The 24,203-nt window shown below is 37.1% G+C and overlaps 2 protein-coding genes across 2 annotated transcripts; both read right to left on the reverse strand.

The window, feature by feature from the left end:
- Positions 1–10,949: 10,949 nt before the first annotated feature.
- Positions 10,950–11,972, reverse strand: LOC131950471 (FMRFamide receptor-like). The gene has a single exon (XM_059312645.1). It carries the CDS (start codon positions 11,970–11,972, stop codon positions 10,950–10,952), a length of 1,023 nt encoding a protein of 340 aa, XP_059168628.1.
- Positions 11,973–23,077: 11,105 nt separating this feature from the next.
- LOC131950478 (U1 small nuclear ribonucleoprotein 70 kDa-like) lies at positions 23,078–23,983 on the reverse strand. The gene has a single exon (XM_059312657.1). The coding sequence runs from the start codon at positions 23,981–23,983 to the stop codon at positions 23,078–23,080; it is 906 nt and encodes a 301-aa protein (XP_059168640.1).
- Positions 23,984–24,203: the final 220 nt, after the last annotated feature.

The following is a 24,203-nucleotide window of genomic DNA, read 5'->3' on the forward strand; positions in this document are numbered from 1 at the left end:
ATTATACTCATACACTATCTTTTTCTTGAAATTCTAGATATCATTCTCGACTTCACCAACTTGATGCTAGTTGTTTGTCCATTTAGTTAATTCCAATTAATATACGTTTTAAAGAAATAATTGATGTCACTTACTCTATGAGAGTAATAGAATATATTTTAACTATTTTTTACCCTCTTGACCTATTTTATATCCTTTTGTTTATAAATTTAAGATTAGACATATTTAAATATTTTGTCAGTCTTTTGTCGTGTAATGGAGTTGTACTTTAATCGATGCAAGGAGCAGTGGCGTTTCTAGCTCAGGCATCCACAATATTGTGAACACACGGACACGCCTTTAATGCTGATCCAATCCATGGCGCAACATATAAGACAAACGCGAAAAGAGTTACAAAAGATCAGACTAACTACTATCTACACTATCTACACAAACGCATAAATCCTGGCATAAAAATATGCCTATGTACAAATCCTTGTATATACCTGCTCATCCGCATGCAATATATAAATGCACAAATATATATACACAACCGCACATTCACAAGAGAATTGTGGGATAAGATGTTTTGTAAATGAAACAAATGGAAACTAAAACATGAGTAACCTGGTAGTCAGATTTGAGCAGAAGTCATGTGTAGGATTCAAGTAAATATCATCGTCTTCTGCTCCGTCTTCGTCTACATCACCCTCACCGTCACCGTCATCATCACCGTCACCATCAACATCAGTATCGCCGACGCCGTCTGTGTCAGTGTCCGTGCGTCTGGATATGTGTCTGTGTGTCATTATCTGTGTCTGTGTGTATATATATGTGTCTTTATATATAAAAAAAGTTATATATGTTTAAAGAAATATATCCTTGTATATATTTTTATTAACGTTTAAGCATGCACTTATTATTTATTATACGTATATACATGTTAACATTCGTATATATAATTATATATATATATATATATATATATATATATATATATATATATATATATATATATATATATATACATAAAAGCCCAAAAATGCATTAAAACACACAAAAATTATATTTGATTAAATTATCATATTGAGTATAAATCCATCTAGCTTTTACATAAGGCTAAACAAAGAAGACAATCCTGTATTTTACGTAGATAAAAGCCAGCTTGGAGTTTAGTCAAAATCAGATTAAAGCACCTCATCTGTAAGTGCCTGAAAATCTGATTCATGGTGTCCCTGTATTTGCTGCTCATCTTGTAGTACACCAGAGCGTTGACACTGGCATTGATGGTCTCTGTGTAGATGGAGACAGCATAAACCAGCTCTAGAATGTAGAACCTGGCTCCTCCAATGTTAAGTGACCTGTCTACGCTTGCAGCCGCCAGTAAAACAGACTTTGGAAACAGACCACAGACAAATATCGCAGACACTGTCATCAGCATTAGCACTAGTTTCTTATCTTTTTTTGTTAAATATTTTAGTTTCTCGTCGCTAATTTGCGAGGCAGACTTTCTCCAGTTTAATTTTAATTTTAGGGTTATTGAAAGGAAAAGATTACACAGGATTATACAGAGGAAAGAAATGAATGGAACGAATAAGTCAGTTATCCAATAAGCATAGCTTATGACGGTTTGTCTAAAATCGCGATATCCCATTTGTAGAACGGTCCTGTTTAACTTTGGGGAATAAGCCCAGTCTAAGTAATACACGTAGTATAGAGGAAACATTGTCATTGTCATGGTAACAAAGATGGCGATGTTTGTTATCGTAGCAACGTTTGTTGTGATGATGTTTTTTACCTTCATAGGTGCAATGACGCTCAGACATTTTTCGAATGACGCGAAAGCTGTGACGTAACCACACACCCGGATAAAATATTTCCCCGGGTAGGTAGAGAACATGGCGATGACGTCACTCTTGACGTATGTGGTGTCCGTGTTGTCGTACCACGGGTTCCAGAGGATGTTGTAGACGCGTTGCGTCAGCAGGGTGCCGATGTCGCAGACGGACAGCGCCGTCAGGGTGATGTTCATGGCCTGGTTGTAGCCGTGTCGGGAGAAGATGATGATGTTGATGATGTTTCCCAGGATTCCCAGCACGCCGAGGGTTGGACCAATGACGGTGTACATGACGTACAGCATTGATGACGTAGCTTGTATTACCAGAACCGAAGCATCAACGGATGTCACTGTCAAATTACCAGCCGCCATTGAACAACACAATAGTTTTCTCAAAGAACTAGTTGTAATTAAATCTCGTGCTTAAAATGTACTTAAAATCTTTTTACTTCCTTTTGTACAATTTAACTCATAAATATTATCCACTATCTACAGTTATCGCTATACATAAATTGGTTCACATTAACTTTTTGATAAACGATAAATACGATAAAATGTGTACTATATTTTTCTACTTAAAAAAGTAAATGAAACTAATGAAATCTGCTTAAATATGTTGATTGCAATGATATTTCTCCATATTTTTTAAACAAAAGTTTTAAAAGACTAACTATCTTTAAAAAAAATCTGAAAATGTTTATTTCTAGATGTGAACATAACCATCATATAAAACAAAAAACGTTTTAAAATAACCATCTAAGCATAGATGTCGACTAGCATAAAATTATAGTTCACCGTTATTTTTTTTAAATTACCCGACGTTTTAGTAACGTTACAAACGGTTTCGTACGTCGATCAATAAAATATTACAAGGAATTAACTGAACTTTGTTTTACCATTATAATTATTTTATTGGAAAACACGTATTTGATACGTTGGTCGCCGTTAGACAAAATCAAGCCGTATATTTACGTGTGGGATTATATTTGGTTTGTTTTAAGTAAATACAAGTTTATGCCCGTGTGTAATTATATTTGTTATGAATAAAATAAACAGAGATGTCACTGTATTTTGATCTACCGTTTAAAAAGTAATTAAAATAATAAATGTCAATTTGTTATTTGTTCATAAAAAATTGTTACTAATTAGTTTTTAAAAGTAAATTTCCTTTTTTTAAATATTAAAATAAATATTATTAACTATAATAAAGTACAATGTTCAACTAACTTTACTATAATATTTAGCTGTCTACAGAATCCATCGTGTTTTTTAATGAAACTTCAATGATGAGATTCAATGTTTACATTGGAGCTCATGTAGGAAATGTGAAAAGATATTTCGCTTCTCTGCCAGATTAAACGAGTAAAAACATAAATCGCGAGCATCTTGCAAAGAAAAACACAAAACGATGTGTAAATATCGCATATAACATACAAGACTTTTGAGTAAGCTAACTTTTTAACTTACAAAGTAGTGGCCTATGTATTTGTTTAATAAAACGATACATTGTTTGGTAAAACTTTTTTTTAACAAAACTCAGGTTATACGTTGAACTAAATATGAGTAGTTTTAGAATTATGAATTACAATAATTAACTTATAAAGTAAAAACTCCTGTAATGTTTTACATATTAAATTATGCCATTGCGTTGATGTCAATGTAATTTTTTTTAAATCTTCTGAAAGTAATAAAAACATACTTTGAATAAAAAAAACATATTATTGACAAGCATTTTCTGCTAATACGAGTTCGATCAATACAACTGCTTTTCGTGTTGAGTAAATCAATGTATTCAATGTAGAAAAAATAAATGGAAAAATTAAATAGTTGTTTTTGTCACATATATTTAAACATTACTTTCCTTCAATATCTAAAATTTCACAGTAACGTATATTCTGCAACATTGTTGATTTTACAATATACACAGCTGATACAACGCCAGTTTCACAGTGCACTTTATACCCCCGCCTTGTAAAATTTTTGCATTATTGTATTAGAGGATTTTTTTTCAGAGAATTAGAATAAAATTTTCGCTTAAGTTTTGAGCGTAGCTTTCGTGTTGGGGATATGGCCCGTGTGTATAATCGTTTAGAGACGCACTGGTGATTATTTTATTTTGCATGTGTTAGTATAGTTATAATATTTGTGGCTTTTATAAAACGTTTTGCAATGTAGTGGTTTTAGTTACAATTTAGTTTAAGAGTTGTTTAAGTAAAAGCTACAGTTAATTGCTTAGCACTATGTTTAATTATAGCTTTGTTTCTGTATCGACTAGTTTTTCAGTTTCTGCATCTAGATTATGGTGAAGTTATTTTCTGAACATGTAACCTAAGCTAAGGTTTTAGTTTTGGTTTAAAGGCCAGTATATTTTTGTAAGTTTATAAAGTTTTATATATTAATCATAAATGTATTTTTATGTTAAAGATTATACATATGTTAACAAAATCAAAATCAAAATCCTTAAAACATGAGTGTATGTGCAGATGTATGCGTGGATCTTTGCCAAATGTGAGTTGTTTTAAGATACGTTTAAAATTACGTTTAATTGTGGATATACGCCGTGTTTTTATTTTGTAATTACATTTTATTTAGGAACTGTCGTAAGCGTTAGCCTATGCTATGAATCTAGCTATGGCTAGATTAAGTGGATGCGGTTGGTTTAGGTATAATTTGATCAATGCTCCGAGTTATGTTAGTGAATAGATTATTGAGCTAGAAAAAAAGTAAATTATATTTGTGAGTCGGTTTTATGGTTAGGTATAAAGTAAATGGTCTAAATAAAAAACAACAAAGGTTAAATTAAGCTTTAAGTCGGCGATCATGGTTAGAGACAACGCAATTTACCTTAGAATAAAACCATTTGAATCGTTTTAGGTAAGTTCCACCTTAGCAAATACATTGAGTTACCTACCCTAATTACACAATGGGCTATATGTGTTTTTAGTTCATGTGTTTTCCATTAAAATTAATTTTCAATTTGGACTGTAGATTTAAATATAGATGAGAATAGTAAATACACAATGTAATTTTGAAGAGCGGAATTATTTCCAGAGTTCTTAATCCTCGCACCATTCAGCTCTGAGTACCATTAGAATATAGAGAACGTATTGTAAAAAAATTACAATCTTTCGAATCTCGATTTTTACACCTTCCATAGTCGGAAAAGCTAAGTTTTGCAATCAATCATGTCTGTATGTGTGATGTATGTGAACATGATGAGTACCGGTTAGGCTACGTAAATATCATTTCATATGTAAAGGATCTTATATTTAGATTACTGTTGGTTTTTGAGTGACCTCCGATATTCGGAATCGGTACTACATTTTCGGTTTCTAAAATTTCAATAAAATGAGTACCGTTTTAGTGAGATGAACGAAAATTTATATAAAATTATAAAGATCTTATATTCTGATTTGTATCAACTTTTGATTGATTCCCCGCATTTCATTCTGCTTCCTTGTGAACACGAACAATTTAAGTAACTGTTAAGTTAATTGAATAAAATTGTATATACTATGTATAAAATACCTTACGTGAACTTTTAACTTTTGAAACTTTTTTGTTAACCGGAATGATACTTTAGTCTATTTCCATTTTTTTTTTAAACCTTCATAATTAGAAACATTTTATTACATATTCTCACGAAGCAAACTGTTGGACCTTTTCGCCATTATATGTTCATGGACGCTTACTCCCGCTTTACTTTTAATTAATTATTTCAGTTTATTTCTAGAGTTTAATGTAAATTTACTCCAGAAAATTTATTGTGCATTTTAAAAAACATTCGACAATATTTTAACGCATTTATATGACCTTTTAAATCAGCATTGCTAACCATTTTGCATTATGTCAGCTTTGTAGACAGTATATGTGTGTTTACTTATCTGTCTTCTATTTTTAAATCTTGTTTTTAAGATATTTCACCTCATAAATATAATTATGTGTACACCGAAAGCAATGGCATTACTTGAATATTGTAGGTTTTCTTTATATATACAAAATATATACAGAATATATACAAGTCATATAAAATCACTTCAATTGTAAATGTTCCTTTATAAAGGGCTCAAGCAAAATGGCTTTTAAGAGTATAAATATAAAGCCTGATTATTAATTGTTAGAACTTTTGAAATGTATAACCATCTTTTAAATAAAAGCAAATCAATTCGATCGTGTGCTGTGTGTTCTCAGAATATCATACCTGAAAGCCAATCTGACACTTCACGGTGCTTGGACTGTACAGATCGCTCTCAAGTTCTAGCACAAAGCTATAGGAGTAAAATATAGCCTTAATAAAGAGCAGAGAACTGGTGCGGAAAAAGTCTACCACCCCCCCCCCCCCCCCCCCATGAAATCGAATTTATATAGAAAATATATAGAGAAAATATTTACTTTTACCAGTGTCCGCCCCCCGGAAAATGTTGTCCGCCCCACCTCTCCCCACGTAAATATCAAGTGCCCCCCCCCCCCCCCCACTGATTTATACAGCGTTTTGTGTTCTCCTTTGCAAGATGCTTGCGATTTATGTTATTACTTGTCTTTCTGGACTAAACAATAGGACGCCGTGTGGTAGAGGTGTGGCTAACAATGCATGAGGGAGGCCGTCTCACTGGACTAAACAATAGAACACCGTGTGGTAGAGGTGTGGCTAACAATGCATGAGGGAGGCCGTCTCACTGGACTAAACAATAGAACACCGTGTGGTAGAGGTGTGGCTAACAATGCATGAGGGAGGCCGTCTCACTGGACTAAACAATAGAACACCGTGTGGTAGAGGTGTGGCTAACAATGCATGAGGGAGGCCGTCTCACTGGACTAAACAATAGAACACCGTGTGGTAGAGGTGTGGCTAACAATGCATGAGGGAGGCCGTCTCACTGGACTAAACAATAGAACACCGTGTGGTAGAGGTGTGGCTAACAATGCATGAGGGAGGCCGTCTCACTGGACTAAACAATAGAACACCGTGTGGTAGAGGTGTGGCTAACAATGCATGAGGGAGGCCGTCTCACTGGACTAAACAATAGAACACCGTGTGGTAGAGGTGTGGCTAACAATGCATGAGGGAGGCCGTCTCACTGGACTAAACAATAGAACACCGTGTGGTAGAGGTGTGGCTAACAATGCATGAGGGAGGCCGTCTCACTGGACTAAACAATAGAACACCGTGTGGTAGAGGTGTGGCTAACAATGCATGAGGGAGGCCGTCTCACTGGACTAAACAATAGAACGCCGTGTGGTAGAGGTATGGCTAACAATGCATGAGGGAGGCCGTCTCACTGGACTAAACAATAGAACACCGTGTGGTAGAGGTGTGGCTAACAATGCATGAGGGAGGCCGTCTCACTGGACTAAACAATAGAACACCGTGTGGTAGAGGTGTGGCTAACAATGCATGAGGGAGGCCGTCTCACTGGACTAAACAATAGAACACCGTGTGGTAGAGGTGTGGCTAACAATGCATGAGGGAGGCCGTCTCACTGGACTAAACAATAGAACACCGTGTGGTAGAGGTGTGGCTAACAATGCATGAGGGAGGCCGTCTCACTGGACTAAACAATAGGACGCCGTGTGGTAGAGGTGTGGCTAACAATGCATGAGGGAGGCCGTCTCACTGGACTAAACAATAGAACGCCGTGTGGTAGAGGTGTGGCTAACAATGCATGAGGGAGGCCGTCTCACTGGACTAAACAATAGAACACCGTGTGGTAGAGGTGTGGCTAACAATGCATGAGGGAGGCCGTCTCACTGGACTAAACAATAGAACACCGTGTGGTAGAGGTGTGGCTAACAATGCATGAGGGAGGCCGTCTCACTGGACTAAACAATAGAACACCGTGTGGTAGAGGTGTGGCTAACAATGCATGAGGGAGGCCGTCTCACTGGACTAAACAATAGAACACCGTGTGGTAGAGGTGTGGCTAACAATGCATGAGGGAGGCCGTCTCACTGGACTAAACAATAGAACACCGTGTGGTAGAGGTGTGGCTAACAATGCATGAGGGAGGCCGTCTCACTGGACTAAACAATAGGACGCCGTGTGGTAGAGGTGTGGCTAACAATGCATGAGGGAGGCCGTCTCACTGGACTAAACAATAGAACACAGTGTGGTAGAGGTGTGGCTAACAATGCATGAGGGAGGCCGTCTCACTGGACTAAACAATAGGACGCCGTGTGGTAGAGGTGTGGCTAACAATGCATGAGGGAGGCCGTCTCACTGGACTAAACAATAGAACACCGTGTGGTAGAGGTGTGGCTAACAATGCATGAGGGAGGCCGTCTCACTGGACTAAACAATAGGACGCCGTGTGGTAGAGGTGTGGCTAACAATGCATGAGGGAGGCCGTCTCACTGGACTAAACAATAGGACGCCGTGTGGTAGAGGTGTGGCTAACAATGCATGAGGGAGGCCGTCTCACTGGACTAAACAATAGAACACCGTGTGGTAGAGGTGTGGCTAACAATGCATGAGGGAGGCCGTCTCACTGGACTAAACAATAGAACACCGTGTGGTAGAGGTGTGGCTAACAATGCATGAGGGAGGCCGTCTCACTGGACTAAACAATAGAACACCGTGTGGTAGAGGTGTGGCTAACAATGCATGAGGGAGGCCGTCTCACTGGACTAAACAATAGAACACCGTGTGGTAGAGGTGTGGCTAACAATGCATGAGGGAGGCCGTCTCACTGGACTAAACAATAGAACACCGTGTGGTAGAGGTGTGGCTAACAATGCATGAGGGAGGCCGTCTCACTGGACTAAACAATAGAACACCGTGTAGTAGAGGTGTGGCTAACAATGCATGAGGGAGGCCGTCTCACTGGACTAAACAATAGAACACCGTGTGGTAGAGGTGTGGCTAACAATGCATGAGGGAGGCCGTCTCACTGGACTAAACAATAGAACACCGTGTGGTAGAGGTGTGGCTAACAATGCATGAGGGAGGCCGTCTCACTGGACTAAACAATAGAACACCGTGTGGTAGAGGTGTGGCTAACAATGCATGAGGGAGGCCGTCTCACTGGACTAAACAATAGAACACCGTGTGGTAGAGGTGTGGCTAACAATGCATGAGGGAGGCCGTCTCACTGGACTAAACAATAGAACACCGTGTGGTAGAGGTGTGGCTAACAATGCATGAGGGAGGCCGTCTCACTGGACTAAACAATAGGACGCCGTGTGGTAGAGGTGTGGCTAACAATGCATGAGGGAGGCCGTCTCACTGGACTAAACAATAGAACACCGTGTGGTAGAGGTGTGGCTAACAATGCATGAGGGAGGCCGTCTCACTGGACTAAACAATAGGACGCCGTGTGGTAGAGGTGTGGCTAACAATGCATGAGGGAGGCCGTCTCACTGGACTAAACAATAGAACACCGTGTAGTAGAGGTGTGGCTAACAATGCATGAGGGAGGCCGTCTCACTGGACTAAACAATAGAACACAGTGTGGTAGAGGTGTGGCTAACAAGGCGTGGGAGGACACAATGGGAGACGCTATCACCCAAACAAAAAGGTTAGAATTTGCTTTTAAATATGTATAAGTTATAGTACATGTAGAAAACATTAGAACAAGGCAACAAACCGAAAGAAAGCCTACTAAAACAGATGATTGGTTTTGGCAGATGTTCCAGGTTTGGTTGACCTCGATGGACCTGTTACGTCACCAGATAGTCCATTTACGTCACCAGAGAGGTGTAGAACTTGAAACCTCTAGGGTGACAGAACAAGGGATGTCCTATACCATAAAGCAAGGTAAGCTCGTTGATAACAATAAAGAGAACACGTTGATTCGGCATAAGCCAAATGAGTGCTATCCTCTAAACTTTCTTGAATATTTGTATCTAACAGGTAAGGGTGGCAATTTCAGTGAAATCGTGCAATAAAAATTTTTAAAATGTTAAATATTTAAAGTTTTTAAATAGTAAAGTTCCACTTTGATATCTGAAGATTGATAGAGGTTGAATCGAGTAGAATCTGTGGGTGGCGGCCTATCCCTTGCTAGAAAGACAAATTATACGTCAAAGTGAAAATATGGATGTGTTTCACGAAAACATACTTTATCATGCAGTTACTAAAACTTTGGTTTGCTTCAGTGAATAAGGTTGTATAAAAATATGTTTGGGAATTCAGCAAGGCATGTTGGGTTATTTACTTTCAGCTGGAGCCTGTTTTTGGATATTAAAAAGTAAAGTTCCCCTTCCATACCTAACGATGGATAGTGACAGAAGAAGTAGTGTTCACGTGGTTCTTAACATCGTCGTATGATGGGATGTTGTGGTCAGCACTTTGTTCAGTCACCTCCACTTTCCTTAAATTTACTCAAAAACCCAACAGAGCTGGATGGACTCAGAAGACACCCTACAGTCCCAAGTCCCAACCAAGACTTCGTGTTTGTGGCCGAGCGCTCTACCACACGACCACCAACAGTAGGACATATTTGGCTGGTAAGTATGTCTCCAAACAGTTCTACGGCTCAATAAAACGTGCATGAGCCATAGAACTGGTTGGTGACCTAGTTACCAGCCCTATTTCAGAAATAAAAAAAAGGCGCTGTCCTGACAATGTTAGTGGTTCTAATGAAAGCTTCCACCTAGATTCACTACTTGCTGTCCTATAGCCTTGCATGTCACCATTTTTCTTTGTAGCCCCTGGGGAGCAGAGGGCTGAAGTTACACGTTTCTAAGTGGCTGTAGTAAAAGTTCATTTTGGATAACTAAGACATTTTGCATTCGTCTGTTTCAGTTTTTTCCAGGATGGAACATTATATACCTTCATTGAACTTCTTTCTATAGAAACCTTCGCCCACGATATGAAATTATGTGGTCATGTAAACAAACTCTGAAGGTAAACAAGTGTACAGTTGAAGCGCCCATCCCCTTCTTCTACACGCAACTACAACAAAGACGTGTTCGATTAAAAATATACTCCTTAAGATAAATTCGTTTTTATCAAAACTACTAATCTTCATTAATATTTCTTTAACATAGATTAGTTTTAAATTCAAGTCACGTTACAAGATCCTTTGTACAACATGATAAAAATCCAACATCATTTACTTGTTAATAACATTTTTGTGAATTTCAATTTACACAGGGTAAAAGTTATTTTAAAAAATAAATAATGAGTAAAATTTCAAGAAAACAACCTCTTTGCTTGCCTGAACATCTCATGTAATGTATCCCTGTACCTGCTGCTCATCTTGTAGTAGACCAAAGCGTTAACGCTGGCAGTGATGGTCTCCGTGTAGATAGAGACGGCGTACACCAGCTCCATGATGTAGAAACGGTTCCCGCCTGTGTCTAGCGACCTGTCTATGCTTGCAGCCGCCAGTAACGCAGATTTAGGCAACAGACTGCAGATAAATATCACAGATACTGTCATCAACATCTGTACCAATTTCGTTTCTTTACTGCTCAAGTGCGCTAATCGTTTATCACTAATTTGCGAAACAGTTTTGCGCCAGTTGAATTTTTGGCGGAGTGATACGGCGAGGATTAGATTACAAAGGATGAGGGTTACAAAAGATATAAACGGTACTGCCAGGTCGGCTATCCAATAAGCGACACTGACAAGTGCTTGTCTGAAATCGCGGTATCCCATTTGTAGAACAGTTCTGTTCAACTTAGCTGAGTACCTCACGTCTAAGTAACTCACGTAGTATAGAGGAAAGACCGTTAGCGTCATGGTAACAAAGATGACGATGTTTGTTATTGTAGCAACCTTTGTTGTGATGATGTTTTTAACTTTCATCGGCGCGATGACGCTCAGACATTTTTCGAATGCCGCGAAAGCCGTGACGTAACCACAGACCCGGATGAAATATTTCCCTGGGTAGGTAGAGAACATAGCAATGACGTCAGATTTGACGTAGGTGGTGTCCGTGTTGTCGTAAAACGGGTTCCAGAGGATGTTGTAGACGCGTTGCGTCAGCAGGGTGCCGATGTCGCAGACGGACAGCGCCGTGAGGGTGATGTTCATGGCTTGGTTGTAGCCGTGTCGGGAGAAGATGATGATGTTGATGATGTTTCCCAGGATTCCCAGCACGCCGAGGGTTGGACCAATCACGGTGTACATGACGTACAACATTGATGACGTAGCTCTGGTCAGTGCTATGGTCGTGTCGGTGGCTACCAGAGTAGCGTTAGATGTCGCCATTTTTGTTATTTTACTAAATCCTTTTGTTATCTATTTAAATTATTTACACCAGCAACTTACAAATACACTCGCTATAGTTCTGAGTCGCCATCGCTTTTATTGATCTTTTTAATACATCTTTTAAATATTTTTTCAACTTGCTTTAGCATGAAATACCTTTTATTCAAACACTAATGAACTCAGTTTCGCTTTAGGAATTAAATATTTATTTTTAAATATTAAAAAACTGAATAAAATATACGATAAATCTTCGAAAGTGTACAACATTTACTACAATTTTCTTCAAAAGTTGAACAATTACATAACAAGCTTAGAACAATAAATTAAACTATCTTTATATCTATAGCTGCAAACTCATTGTTGTATTATTTTATAAAACTAGATCAAAACATTTTTACTTCGCTAGAGCAAACGTTCCATTGAAGAATAGTATTCATTGTCTCAGATTTTAAGTTTTAATAAATTAAATGACGAAACAGTGTGGGTCAATTCTATTTTTTATTTCCTAAAATAATTATAATTACAATATTTAGTTGCTTAATTTAAATTCTATTTAAAAATATGACTTCAGTTTTTTTTTTTTTTTTACATCAGTCTAGAGCGATAGTCAGGCAATAATTATTGAACATAAATCTTGTAATTAGACAAGATAGTTGCCGTGTTTTAGAGGTAATTATTTTCTTCACTCTTTAAATTCATGTCATTGAATTAATCGCTATCGTACCACAAGACTTAAATACCCCATTCAAACCAATTCGATTCTGTAACTGATCATTTCTTTTCTGATTACATATTATTTAATGGGTCGTTCAACATAGCTGATATTGATCGGGTGGTTTTTTATATTTATTGTTTTTTACATTGTCTTTGCTTTTACTACAAGTCAAATATGTCCATTGATTGTTTATTTCAGAGAATCCACTAACATGTTCGTAACCAGGATAAGCGCGGGACGGCCAGAGTGTTTTCAGACGTCAACTAGAACTGTTGGTGTTGGAACTACCTGTTTACATGATAAACTAAAAGGACTATTGCAAATGACATTTTTATAAAACTACCAGTATAAATAAAAACTTAATAGGACCATTGTAAATACCATATTTATAAAACTACCAATATACATCACAATTTAATAGGACTTTTGTAAATACCATCTACATAGATGTGGAAAATTAAAGGAGTCAGTGATATTTTCAAGATGACGCTATTATCAGTAAGAAGGATACGGGGTCGGCGTGGTCGAGTCGGTAAAGCTCGTGGTTGCTAAACCGAAAAGTCTAGAGCATAACCAGTTGACACGTATCCTTAATTTTGATGCAGGCGTGGTCGAGTGGGCAAAAGCTCATGGTTGATAAATTCGAAAAAGTCTCGAGTTCAAACCCTCTGGCAGATAAGGCTCGATCCCTTCCAACACTAAAAATTAAGAACGAAGTAAGAAGGATAATAGGATTCAGTGATTTGTTAACTAAGAGTTACTCATATTTCTTGTCCAGGAAAATCATCTGAATAAATGGAAACGGTAAGTGCGGTGAATTTTGCTGAATTAGTGATACAACTAAATTGTACTTGGTATCCTCACAATGAAAATCTCTCGTAATTTATTTGTTAATAGTTTGTCTTTTACTTTACTTTAGTTCCAGAAATTTAGACTCTGTAAAAGTATTGACATAAAAAAAAAATTGGCCCGATGACTAAATACAAAATTCAAACTCGATATCTGCCTGTGATCATCCAATAACAGTGATTTTAACATTCAAAAGTTAATTAACATTTCAGATGACTTTGTATTATGTGTAAATTAGTCGTTTACTTGTATCTGTGAAATGTAACGCCCGTTTTTTGAATGTGGTATGTAAATTGAATGTATGCTAAGTATGAGTGAAAATACATTAAATTTGTATTTGTTGTACAAATTAGTAAATTAAGTATTTCTGACACTTGAAAATAAGTGGAGCAACAATGCGTGATGAATAGTTATCTAATATATCTTTTTTTTTTTTGTAGAAACAAATAGTTAAAAATGTGGTCTAAGTAAAATATCTTTATTTTAGTTTTTTTAAGCACGTTCTAACAAAAACAGAAAAAAATGTGTGCACAATTAATGCAGTATATTAATAAAAATGCATATTTTAATGAATTTTTTTTTAAAAAATCGAATAATGATTTTAAATTTAGAGACGCTGGCTGCATCTCCTTTAAATATTTATCTTAAGAATTCATAAAATAGGTAATGTCGGCTAAACAACAACTTTCAAGTGTGGGAAAAACGAAAACAATATAGTGTCGACAAAACGGCAACTATGCAGTGTCGGGAGAAAAAGGACGCATGTAAGGTCAACAAAACGGTAACTATGTAGTAATGGCAAAACGGCAACACAAGTGCATTTTTTTGTTGTATGCTATTTGTGAATGTTAGACTTTGAGACGTATTACTATTGCCATGTCTATTTTCTTTGATGGTGGTTTTGTATTAAATCACTGTATCTGTTATATAGATATATTGTTAAGATTGCTGTGAGAGAGTTTTACAAGTCCATACCATTATTGTCGGCGTTCCACTACCAATATTCCTTGGTCACTGATCACGTGGAAAAACTAGATATGATATTTATTTATTTCTGGTTTTGAGTTTTCTTATTCCAAGTACTAACACCGTCAGTTTAGTATCCGAATTGACTGGTCATTGATAGGACACAGATTTCCTTACACACCAACAGCATAACCCGAACTCAATAGCATTCATTCTATGGCAACAGCATTCATGACACACCCGAACCGACATTCGTTTGCACCAAATTGTACTCATAGAACATGCATCAGAACATATATGATATCGTTTGTCCAGTATTCTATTGTGGAAAGCATTTGCAACCATTTCTACCTCAAGCTTGTAAAGTGAACTACATCAAGTATGTGTATAACTATGTCAACAAGTACTTTTAACGTGATAACATATTTTGTTGATTAGTTTTATTTAGTGTTTTTATTTGTGTATGCCATTCTGATTTTATTTTAAATATTATATTATATTTTTAATTTCTTTTAAGTCATTCTGTTCTCATTAACTATATCGTTTTGTTTTATTTAAAATAGTTTATTTATATGTTAGTTTAATTTTAAGTTATTCTGTTCTCATTAACTATGTCGTTTTGTTTTATTTAAAATATTTTATTTATTAGTATGATTTTTAAGTCATTCTGTTCTCATTTACTCTATCGTTCTGTTTTATTTTAAATATTTTATTTATTTGTTAAATTAATTTTAATTCATTCTGTTCTCATTTACTCAATCGTTTTGTTGATCTTATTTACAAGCAGTTATTTCCGGACAATTCAAATGTACATTGTATCTTGTTCTATCCATAATTGGTTAAGGGATAAATTATTTCTTTTTATCTCGAATTTGAATATCTAGTTTCAGCTGATATGTATCTCTTCAAACTGTTTGCATTTTGTTCCCATGTATGCGACATATATTTATATATGGCTCCATATTCTAATAGACCACTGGGTAATTGCTTATTCCCAAGCACAAAGCCGGGGCCCTTAGTTGACAAGAGCCAGATGTTGCCCATGTATCAGACCCCCTCTCTCACAGATGTTGCCCATGTATCAGACCCCCTCTCTCACAGATGTTGCCCATTTATTAGACCCCCTCTCTCACAGATGTTGCCCATGGATCAGACCCCCTCTCTCACAGATGTTGCCCATGTATCAGACCCCCTCTCTCACAGATGTTGTCCGTGTATCAGACCCCTTGAATACATTTACAACGTTAGATATTATAGTTTATACGTAAATTATCGCTATTCATATTTCATTCCATGTAAAATCTAAAAGTAAATTTCTCACAAAACCACAGAAGCAATGGTATTATTTATTTGTAGTGTAATAAGATTTTAGAGTAAACGAAAACTTTAACGTAGAAAATATAGGCATAGGTATGTTTGAAATAAAACTATACATATTTTCGGTAAAACATATACTTTTTGCTACACTATTTAGATTTTATATCGAATTAAAAATGAATAGATTTAGAATTATGAATTGCAATAATTTACGTATAAACTATAATATTTAACGTTTTAAATGTATGGCTTAATGTGCATAACAATCTAAATAAAATTATATCTGAAATTTAAAAAAACATATAGAGTCTACTTAGAATTTCAGAAAAATATTATTGACAAATATTTTATTCTTATACGAATTGCAATTCATACAACTGTGTTGTATCTTAAGTTAAAAATCACTGCATTCAGTGCTGAAAGATACATGAAAAAGATTATATAGCTTTTATTATTATCATATATATGAAAACTTTACCTTCCTTCAAAAAATAATGTTGTATTATGTTAATTAACAATCAATAAAAAAATAACTTTTTTTTAATTATCACAGTAACGAATATTCTGTAACATTGTTGATTTTACAATAAATAAAACATATTTAATAATGTTAAACAGCGCCGTTTACACAAAGTTGTAATATTTACATATTAAAAATTTTTAGAACATTAAATTAAAATTTATTTTTCGCTTTAGTTAGCGTTTCAGCACAGTTTACGTATTGGTAATTTTGTGTATATTTGTTTCGAGTTGCGATGATTAGTATACTGTAGTGTACGTGTTAAATAGTGAAATGTTGTTGCTGAAGTTTTATATAAAGTTTATTTTAGATGTTAATTTAAGTAGAAGCTATAATTAATTGCTTAGCATTTTGTTTAGTTATAGTTTAATTTATGTAGGACTAGTTATTCTGTTGCTACAGTTAGATGTTGTAGTTAGAATCAGAGCAAGGTTTAAGTTTGGATTTGATTTCGTTATTTTTCGTTTATAAAAGAGCATAAGCCTGTATGTTTTCGTATGTGTATTTTTTTATGTTACAGGGTATGCATATGTTAACACAACCAAAATCTTTAAAATACGAGTGTACGTATAGAGGCGTGATTCCTTGCCAAAGTGTGAGGGGTTCTAGGATAAGTTTGTGGATTAAAGCCGTGTTTATCTTTTGTATTTATATTATTTGGGGTGTTGACTTAAACGCATGTTATGTGTCAGTCTATGTATAGATTTAGTGGATGCGATAGGTTTAAGCGGCTGACATAGTGATAAATTGGATAGGTATCATGAAAAAATACTTAATCGCTGTTGATTTAACACATTAAAAGCACACATGAAATTGAAACAAGCGGTTACTAAAACATTGATTTGCTTCAGTGAATAAGGCTGTATAAAAATATGTTGTGAATTCAGCAAGACGAGTTGGGTTTTTTTCTCGTATATACGAGGTATAGAGAAAGTCTTGTAATCGTGCAGAAAAAAAGAGATTTTTGCAAATCTCGACGTTTTAGGGCTAGCTGAGTCGGAAAAACATAGTTTTGCAATCTTGTCCGTATGTCTGTGTGTATGTGTGTCTGTGTGTGTAAACACGATAACTTGAGTACCGTTACAGCTAGGTTGATGAAATTTCATATATAATTATTATATCAAAATTGTAGATCCGTAACAACTTTTGAGCGATTTCCGATAACCGGAAGTGGAACTTTTTCTACTTTGAATTTTTCAAAAGCCTATAACTTGAGTACTATTTCAGATAGATAAATGAAATTTCACATGTAAGTAAAAGTTCTAATTCTCTGCCTTCTATCAAATTTGAGTATATTCTGTCAACCGGAAGTAGTAATTTACGATATTTCCGATTTCTCAAAAAACGCATATGAATTTATAAGTACTAATAATAATATCCCGCACTATTATGTATATTTTATTTGGCATTCACTTGGTGTGCAATTTTTTTTTCACGAGATTCTATTCTATTATAAAAAGTTGAAGAAATTAAAAATGGATTTAAAATATTGTCTATATCCCGAGTTGCCATCCCCGTAGTGTTATATTAGAATATTCGAGAAACTTTAGGGGAGATCACTCCCGGTTTATTTTTTATATTAAAAAATAAAGTTCCCATTTCATACCTAACGATTGATAGTGGCAGAAGAAGTAGTGTTGACATGATTCTTGACATCGACGTATGAACTGACGGAGTAGTCATGACTTTGCTCAGTCACCATACTTTCCCTAACCTAAGTCAGGTTATTTAAGCTGGGTGTGCTAAGAGACGTCCTACTATCATAAGTCCCAAACAAGATCCAAACTCAAGACTTTCCGGCTTCAAGTCCAGCGCTCTAGCCCTCGACCACGAACATTACAACATTCCTAAAACACGACGTCACTACCCTTACAATAGTAGAAGTTTTAACACAGGCTTCCACCTATATACACCACTGGCCTCGTCTTTGGCTGTGGGAGGATTGTCTTTTGGTTAACTAAGTTACTGTTTATTAGCCTTTCCAGTTATTCGGAAATGGCACATTTGGTGCATTTTACTCTATAGGATCCTTAGACTATGACAAATATAATGTTGTAAAAAAATGTAAATGTAAAGAAGTGGAAAACTCAAGTGATCATCTAGTTCTTCTCACAACTACAACTAAACGTGTTCCATTACAACTATGCTCCTAAAAATACATTACTTTTTATCCAAACTAATAGTCTGCACTGTTCTTTCTCGTAAATTGGTTTTACGTTGGTCGTCCTAATAATGTTTAAGATTCTTTGTACGAGTTGATAAAAACTCCACAAGATTTACTTGTTAATACAATTTTTCCACGTTAAATTTACAGTGTAAAAAATAGTACAGATATGTAATAAGAAACTCTCAAAAAAACATCTTCTTTGCTTGCCTGAACATCTCATGTAATGTGTCCCTGTATTTGCTGCTCATCTTGTAGTAGACCAAAGCGTTAACACTGGCAGTGATGGTCTCCGTGTAGATAGAGACGGCGTACACCAGCTCCATGATGTAGAAACGGTTCCCGCCTGTGTCTAGCGACCTGTCAATGCTTGCAGCAGCCAGTAACGCAGATTTAGGCAAAAGACTGCAGATAAATATCACAGATACAGTCATCAACATCTGTACCAGTTTGGTTTCTTTACTGCTCAAGTGCGCTAACCGTTTATCGCTAAATTGCGAAACAGTTTTGCGCCAGTTGAATTTTTGGCGGAGGGATACGGCGAGTATGAGATTACAAAGAAAGAGGGTTACAAAAGATATGAACGGTGTGGCTAGGTCAGTTACCCAAAAAGCGACACTAACAACAGATTGTCTGAAATCGCGATATGCTATTCGTAGAACCGTTCTGTTCAACTTAGCTGAGTATCCCACATCTAAGTAACTCACGTAGTATAGAGGAAACACCGTCATCGTCATGGTAAGAAAGATGGCGATGTTTATTATCGTGGCAACCTTTGTTGTGATGATGTTTTTTACTCTCATCGGTGCGATGACGCTCAGACATTTTTCGAATGACGCGAAGGCCGTGACGTAACCACATACCCGGATGAAATATTTCCCCGGGTAGGTAGAGAACATAGCGATGACGTCAGATTTGTCATAGGTGGTGTCCGTTTTGTCGTACCACGGGTTCCAGAGGATGTTGTAGACGCGTTGCGTCAGCAGGGTGCCGATGTCGCAGACGGACAGCGCCGTCAGGGTGATGTTCATGGCCTGGTTGTAGCCGTGTCGGGAGAAGATGATGATGTTGATGATGTTTCCCAGGATTCCCAGCACGCCGAGGGTTGGACCGATGACGGTGTACATGACGTACAACATTGATGACGTAGCTCTGGTCAGTGCTATGGTCGTGTCGGTGGCTACCAGAGTAGCGTTAGATGTCGCCATTTTGTTGTTTTACTAGATCTTTTTGTATTTTTTTTTTAATTTTCACATCAGCAGCTAACAAATACACCCGCTAATGTACTGGGTAGCCATCTCTTTTATTAATTTTTTAAAAATTTCTTTTTAAAATTGCATTAATATGAAATACCTGTAATTCAAACAGCAATTAACTCAGTTTGGCTATAAAAAGATAAATATTTATTTTTAAATAGTTAAAAACTGAATACAAAATACGATAAAATTTCAAATGTGTAAAATATTTACTACTATTTCTTTCATACGTTGAACAGTTCTAAACTAAGCTTAGAACAGTGAAGTTAAACTATTTTTATAGTTGCAAACTCATTCTTTTATTATTATTTTTAAAACCACATTAGCACATTCCAATAAAGAAAATTTTACATCGAGGAATATGATACACCGTCTCAGTGCTTGAGTTTAAATAAATTAAATACCGAAACAACTTAGACTCATACTATATTTTATTTTCTAATATAATCGTGCTAACAACTAATGGTTATCTTTACTAACTTAATTTCGTTTCTATTGAAGAATATGACTTCTAGTTTTTACTGCAGTCTAGAGAGAGTGTAGTCAGTTAGTAATTATTGAACATAAATCTTGTAATTAGACAACATAGTTACCGTCTTTTTGAGGTAATAATTTTCTTCAATTTTTAAAGTGGTGTCATTTTACATCAGTCTATAGGGATTGTAGTCAGGTAGTAATTATTTTACAGAAATCTTGTGATTAGACAATATAGTTGTCGTCTTTTAGAGGTAATTATTTTCTTCAGTCTTTAAAGTCGTTTCATTTTTATAATCAAGACTTTAATAACCCATTCAAACCAACTCAATCTTGTAACTGATAATTTCTTTTCTGATTTCATACTATTTAATGTGTGGTAGAAATTAGCTGGTATTGATCAAGTTTTTTTTTAAAATAGATTTTCTTAAAATTGTGTTTGCTTCTGTTACAAGTCAACTATGTCTATAAATTGTTTTTTTCTGAGATTCCTTTAGTATGTTCGTTGTGAGGATAAGACAGCACGGGACTGGGACTAAATAGTGTTTTCAGATCTCAATCAGAACTGTCCGGAGTTAGAACAATACAATATTATTGTAAATACCATCTATATAGCACTCCCAAATACACGACAATCTAAAAGGACCGTTGTAAATACCATATGTATAGAACTACTTGAATACACGGCAATCTAAAAGGACCATTGTATATACCACTCATATGGATGTGGAAAACAAAAGGAGTCAGTGATATCTCTAAAAGTTATCTCAAGAATTCAGAAGCAATGGAGTGGTGGGAAAAACGACAATTATGTAGTATCGGAAAATTGGAAACTATGTAGTGTCGATATATGGTCAGCTATGTAGTGTAGGAAAATGGGATGCTATATAGTGTCGGCAATATGGCAACTATCTAGTGTGGGAAAAACGTCAACTATATAGAGTCGGTAGAGCGTCAACGATGTAGTGTCGGCAAAATGACAATTGTATAATGTTGGACAAACGGCAACAATGTAGCGTCGGCAAAACGGCAATACAAGAATTTATTTTATTTTATTGTATTTGTGAATGGTAGACCATTGAGAAGTTTTTATTATTGCCATGTCGGTTTTCTCTGAGGTGGTATTCTATTAAATATGTTCTAAAGAACTCGACCAATCATTGTATCTGTTATATAGCTATATGATATAGCTTTCTTTGTCCTGTATTCTATTGTATAAAGCCTTTTAAAACAGTGTCTACCTCAAGCGTGTAAAGTCAGCTCTTTTTATTATTCGTATAACTATTTCAACACTCACTTTTAAAGGGGTAGGTTCCGGAAAAAAACGGGAAAAAAACTATTTAATTAATAAGTCTTTCATATTTAATTTTGTATGTATAAGTTAGGGTACCTAAGGGAAAATATGTGCATGCATTAGGGACTATCCTGAAAATACGATTGCCATGGCAATGGCGGCCATCTTGAAAAAAACTACCTTTTGTTGAGTTATAAAATTTCATAAAGTAACACATATATCGTTGATCCTTCTTGTACTAACGCTAATAGAGTCGTTTAATTACCCTAACTTAGATATAAACAAATAAATCAATAAAATGTTTTAATTGAGAAGTTGTTTTTTTTTTCTGGAGCCTACCCCATTTATGTGACTACATCTTTCGTTGGTTTATTTTATTTAGTGTTTTTATTTGTATATACCTTTTTGGTTTTATTTTAAATATTTTATTTATATGGTAGTTTTATTTTAAGTCATTCTGTTCTCATTAACTATGTCGTTCTATTTGATTATTAATATTTTATTTATTTGTAAGTTTTATTTTAAGTATTTTTTTTAAAAATCATTTACTGTGTCCCTCTGTTGATCTTATTCAGAGACAGATATTGTGGACACTTTTCAAAAGTACATTGTATCTTTTTCTATCAATAATTGTTTGAAGGGTAAATTATTCCTTTTTAACTTGAATTTCTAGTTTCGAGATTTACTCGTATCTCTACAAACTGTTTGCATAATGTTCCCATGTATGTGTCATATAATTATGGCTCCATAGTCTAATAGACCACTGGGTAACTGCTCATTGAACATCCAAGCACAAAGCCTGGACATTAAGATGAGAAGAGCCCGTGTTTTAGACCCCCCTCTCCCAGATGTCGCCCGTGTTTTAGACCCCCCTCTCCCAGATGTCGCCCATGTTTTAGACCCCCCTCTCCCAGATGTTGCCCGTGTTTTAGACCCCCCTCTCCCAGATGTTGCCCGTGTTTTAGACCCCCCTCTCCCAGATGTTGCCCGTGTTTTAGACCCCCCTCTCCCAGATGTTGCCCGTGTTTTAGACCCCCCTCTCCCAGATGTCGCCCATGTTTTAGACCCCCCTCTCCCAGATGTTGCCCGTGTTTTAGACCCCCTCTCCCAGATGTTGCCCGTGTTTTAGACCCCCTCTCCCAGATGTTGCCCGTGTTTTAGACCCCCCTCTCCCAGATGTCGCCCATGTTTTAGACCCCCCTCTCCCAGATGTTGCCCGTGTTTTAGACCCCCCTCTCCCAGATGTTGCCCGTGTTTTAGACCACCTCTCCCAGATGTCGCCCATGTTTTAGACCCCTGTCTCCCAAATGTCGCCCATGTTTTAGACCCCTGTCTCCCAGATGTCGCCCATGTTTTAGACCCCTGTCTCCCAGATGTCGCCCATGTTTTAGACCACCTCTCCCAGATGTCGCCCATGTTTTAGACCACCTCTCCCAGATGTCGCCCATGTTTTAGACACCTGTCTCCCAGATGTCACCCATGTTTTAGACCCCTGCCTCCCAGATGTCGCCCATGTTTTAGACACCTTTCTCCCAGATGTCGCCCATGTTTTAGACCACCTCTCCCAGATGTCGCCCATGTTTTAGACCCCTGTCTCCCAGATGTCGCCCATGTTTTAGACCCCTGTCTCCCAGATGTCGCCCATGTTTTAGACCCCTGTCTCCCAGATGTCGCCCATCTTTTAGACCCCTGTCTCCCAGATGTCGCCCATGTTTTAGACCCCTGTCTCCCAGATAACGCCCATGTTTTAGACCCCTGTCTCCCAGATGTCGCCCATGTTTTAGACCCCTGTCTCCCAGATGTCGCCCATGTTTTAGACCCGTGTCTCCCAGATGTCGCCCATGTTTTAGACCCCTGTCTCCCAGATGTCGCCCATGTTTTAGACCCCTGTCTTCCAGATGTCGCCCATGTTTTAGACCCCTGTCTCCCAGATGTCGCCCATGTTTTAGACCCCTGTCTCCCAGATGTCGCCCATGTTTTAGACCCCTGTCTCCCAGATGTCGCCCATGTTTTAGACCCCTGTCTTCCAGATGTCGCCCATGTTTTAGACCCCTGTCTCCCAGATGTCGCCCATGTTTTAGACCCCTGTCTCCCAGATGTCGCCCATGTTTTAGACCCCCCCCCTCTCCCAGATGTCGCCCATGTTTTAGACCACCTCTCCCTCTCCCAGATGTTGCCCATGTTTTAGACACCTGTCTCCCAGATGTCGCCCATGTTTTAGACACCTGTCTCCCAGATGTCGCCCATGTTTTAGACCCCTGTCTCCCAGATGTCGCCCATGTTTTAGACCCCTGTCTCCCAGATGTCGCCCATGTTTTAGACCCCCCCCCTCTCCCAGATGTCGCCCATGTTTTAGACCCCCCCCCCTCTCCCAGATGTCGCCCATGTTTTAGACACCTGTCTCCCAGATGTCGCCCATGTTTTAGACCCCCCCCCCTCTCCCAGATGTCGCCCATGTTTTAGACCCCTGTCTCCCAGATGTCGCCCATGTTTTAGACACCTGTCTCCCAGATGTCGCCCATGTTTTAGACCCCCCCCCCCCCTCTCCCAGATGTTGCCCATGTTTTAGACCCCTGTCTCCCAGATGTCGCCCATGTTTTAGACCCCTGTCTCCCAGATGTCGCCCATGTTTTAGACCCCCCCCCCCTCTCCCAGATGTCGCCCATGTTTTAGACC

The sequence above is a fragment of the Physella acuta genome, unplaced genomic scaffold, assembly GCF_028476545.2.
Source record: "Physella acuta isolate Inbredline_101_S28 unplaced genomic scaffold, ASM2847654v3 ptg000063l, whole genome shotgun sequence".
Classification (NCBI taxonomy): domain Eukaryota; kingdom Metazoa; phylum Mollusca; class Gastropoda; family Physidae; genus Physella; species Physella acuta.

Excerpts from the sequence above, each read along its gene's own strand:
- LOC131950471 (XM_059312645.1), bottom strand. The coding sequence starts at position 11,972 with ATGGCGACATCTAACGCTACTCTGGTAGCCACCGACACGACCATAGCA.
- LOC131950478 (XM_059312657.1), bottom strand. The coding sequence starts at position 23,983 with ATGGGCGACATCTGGGAGAGGGGGGGGGGTCTAAAACATGGGCGACAT.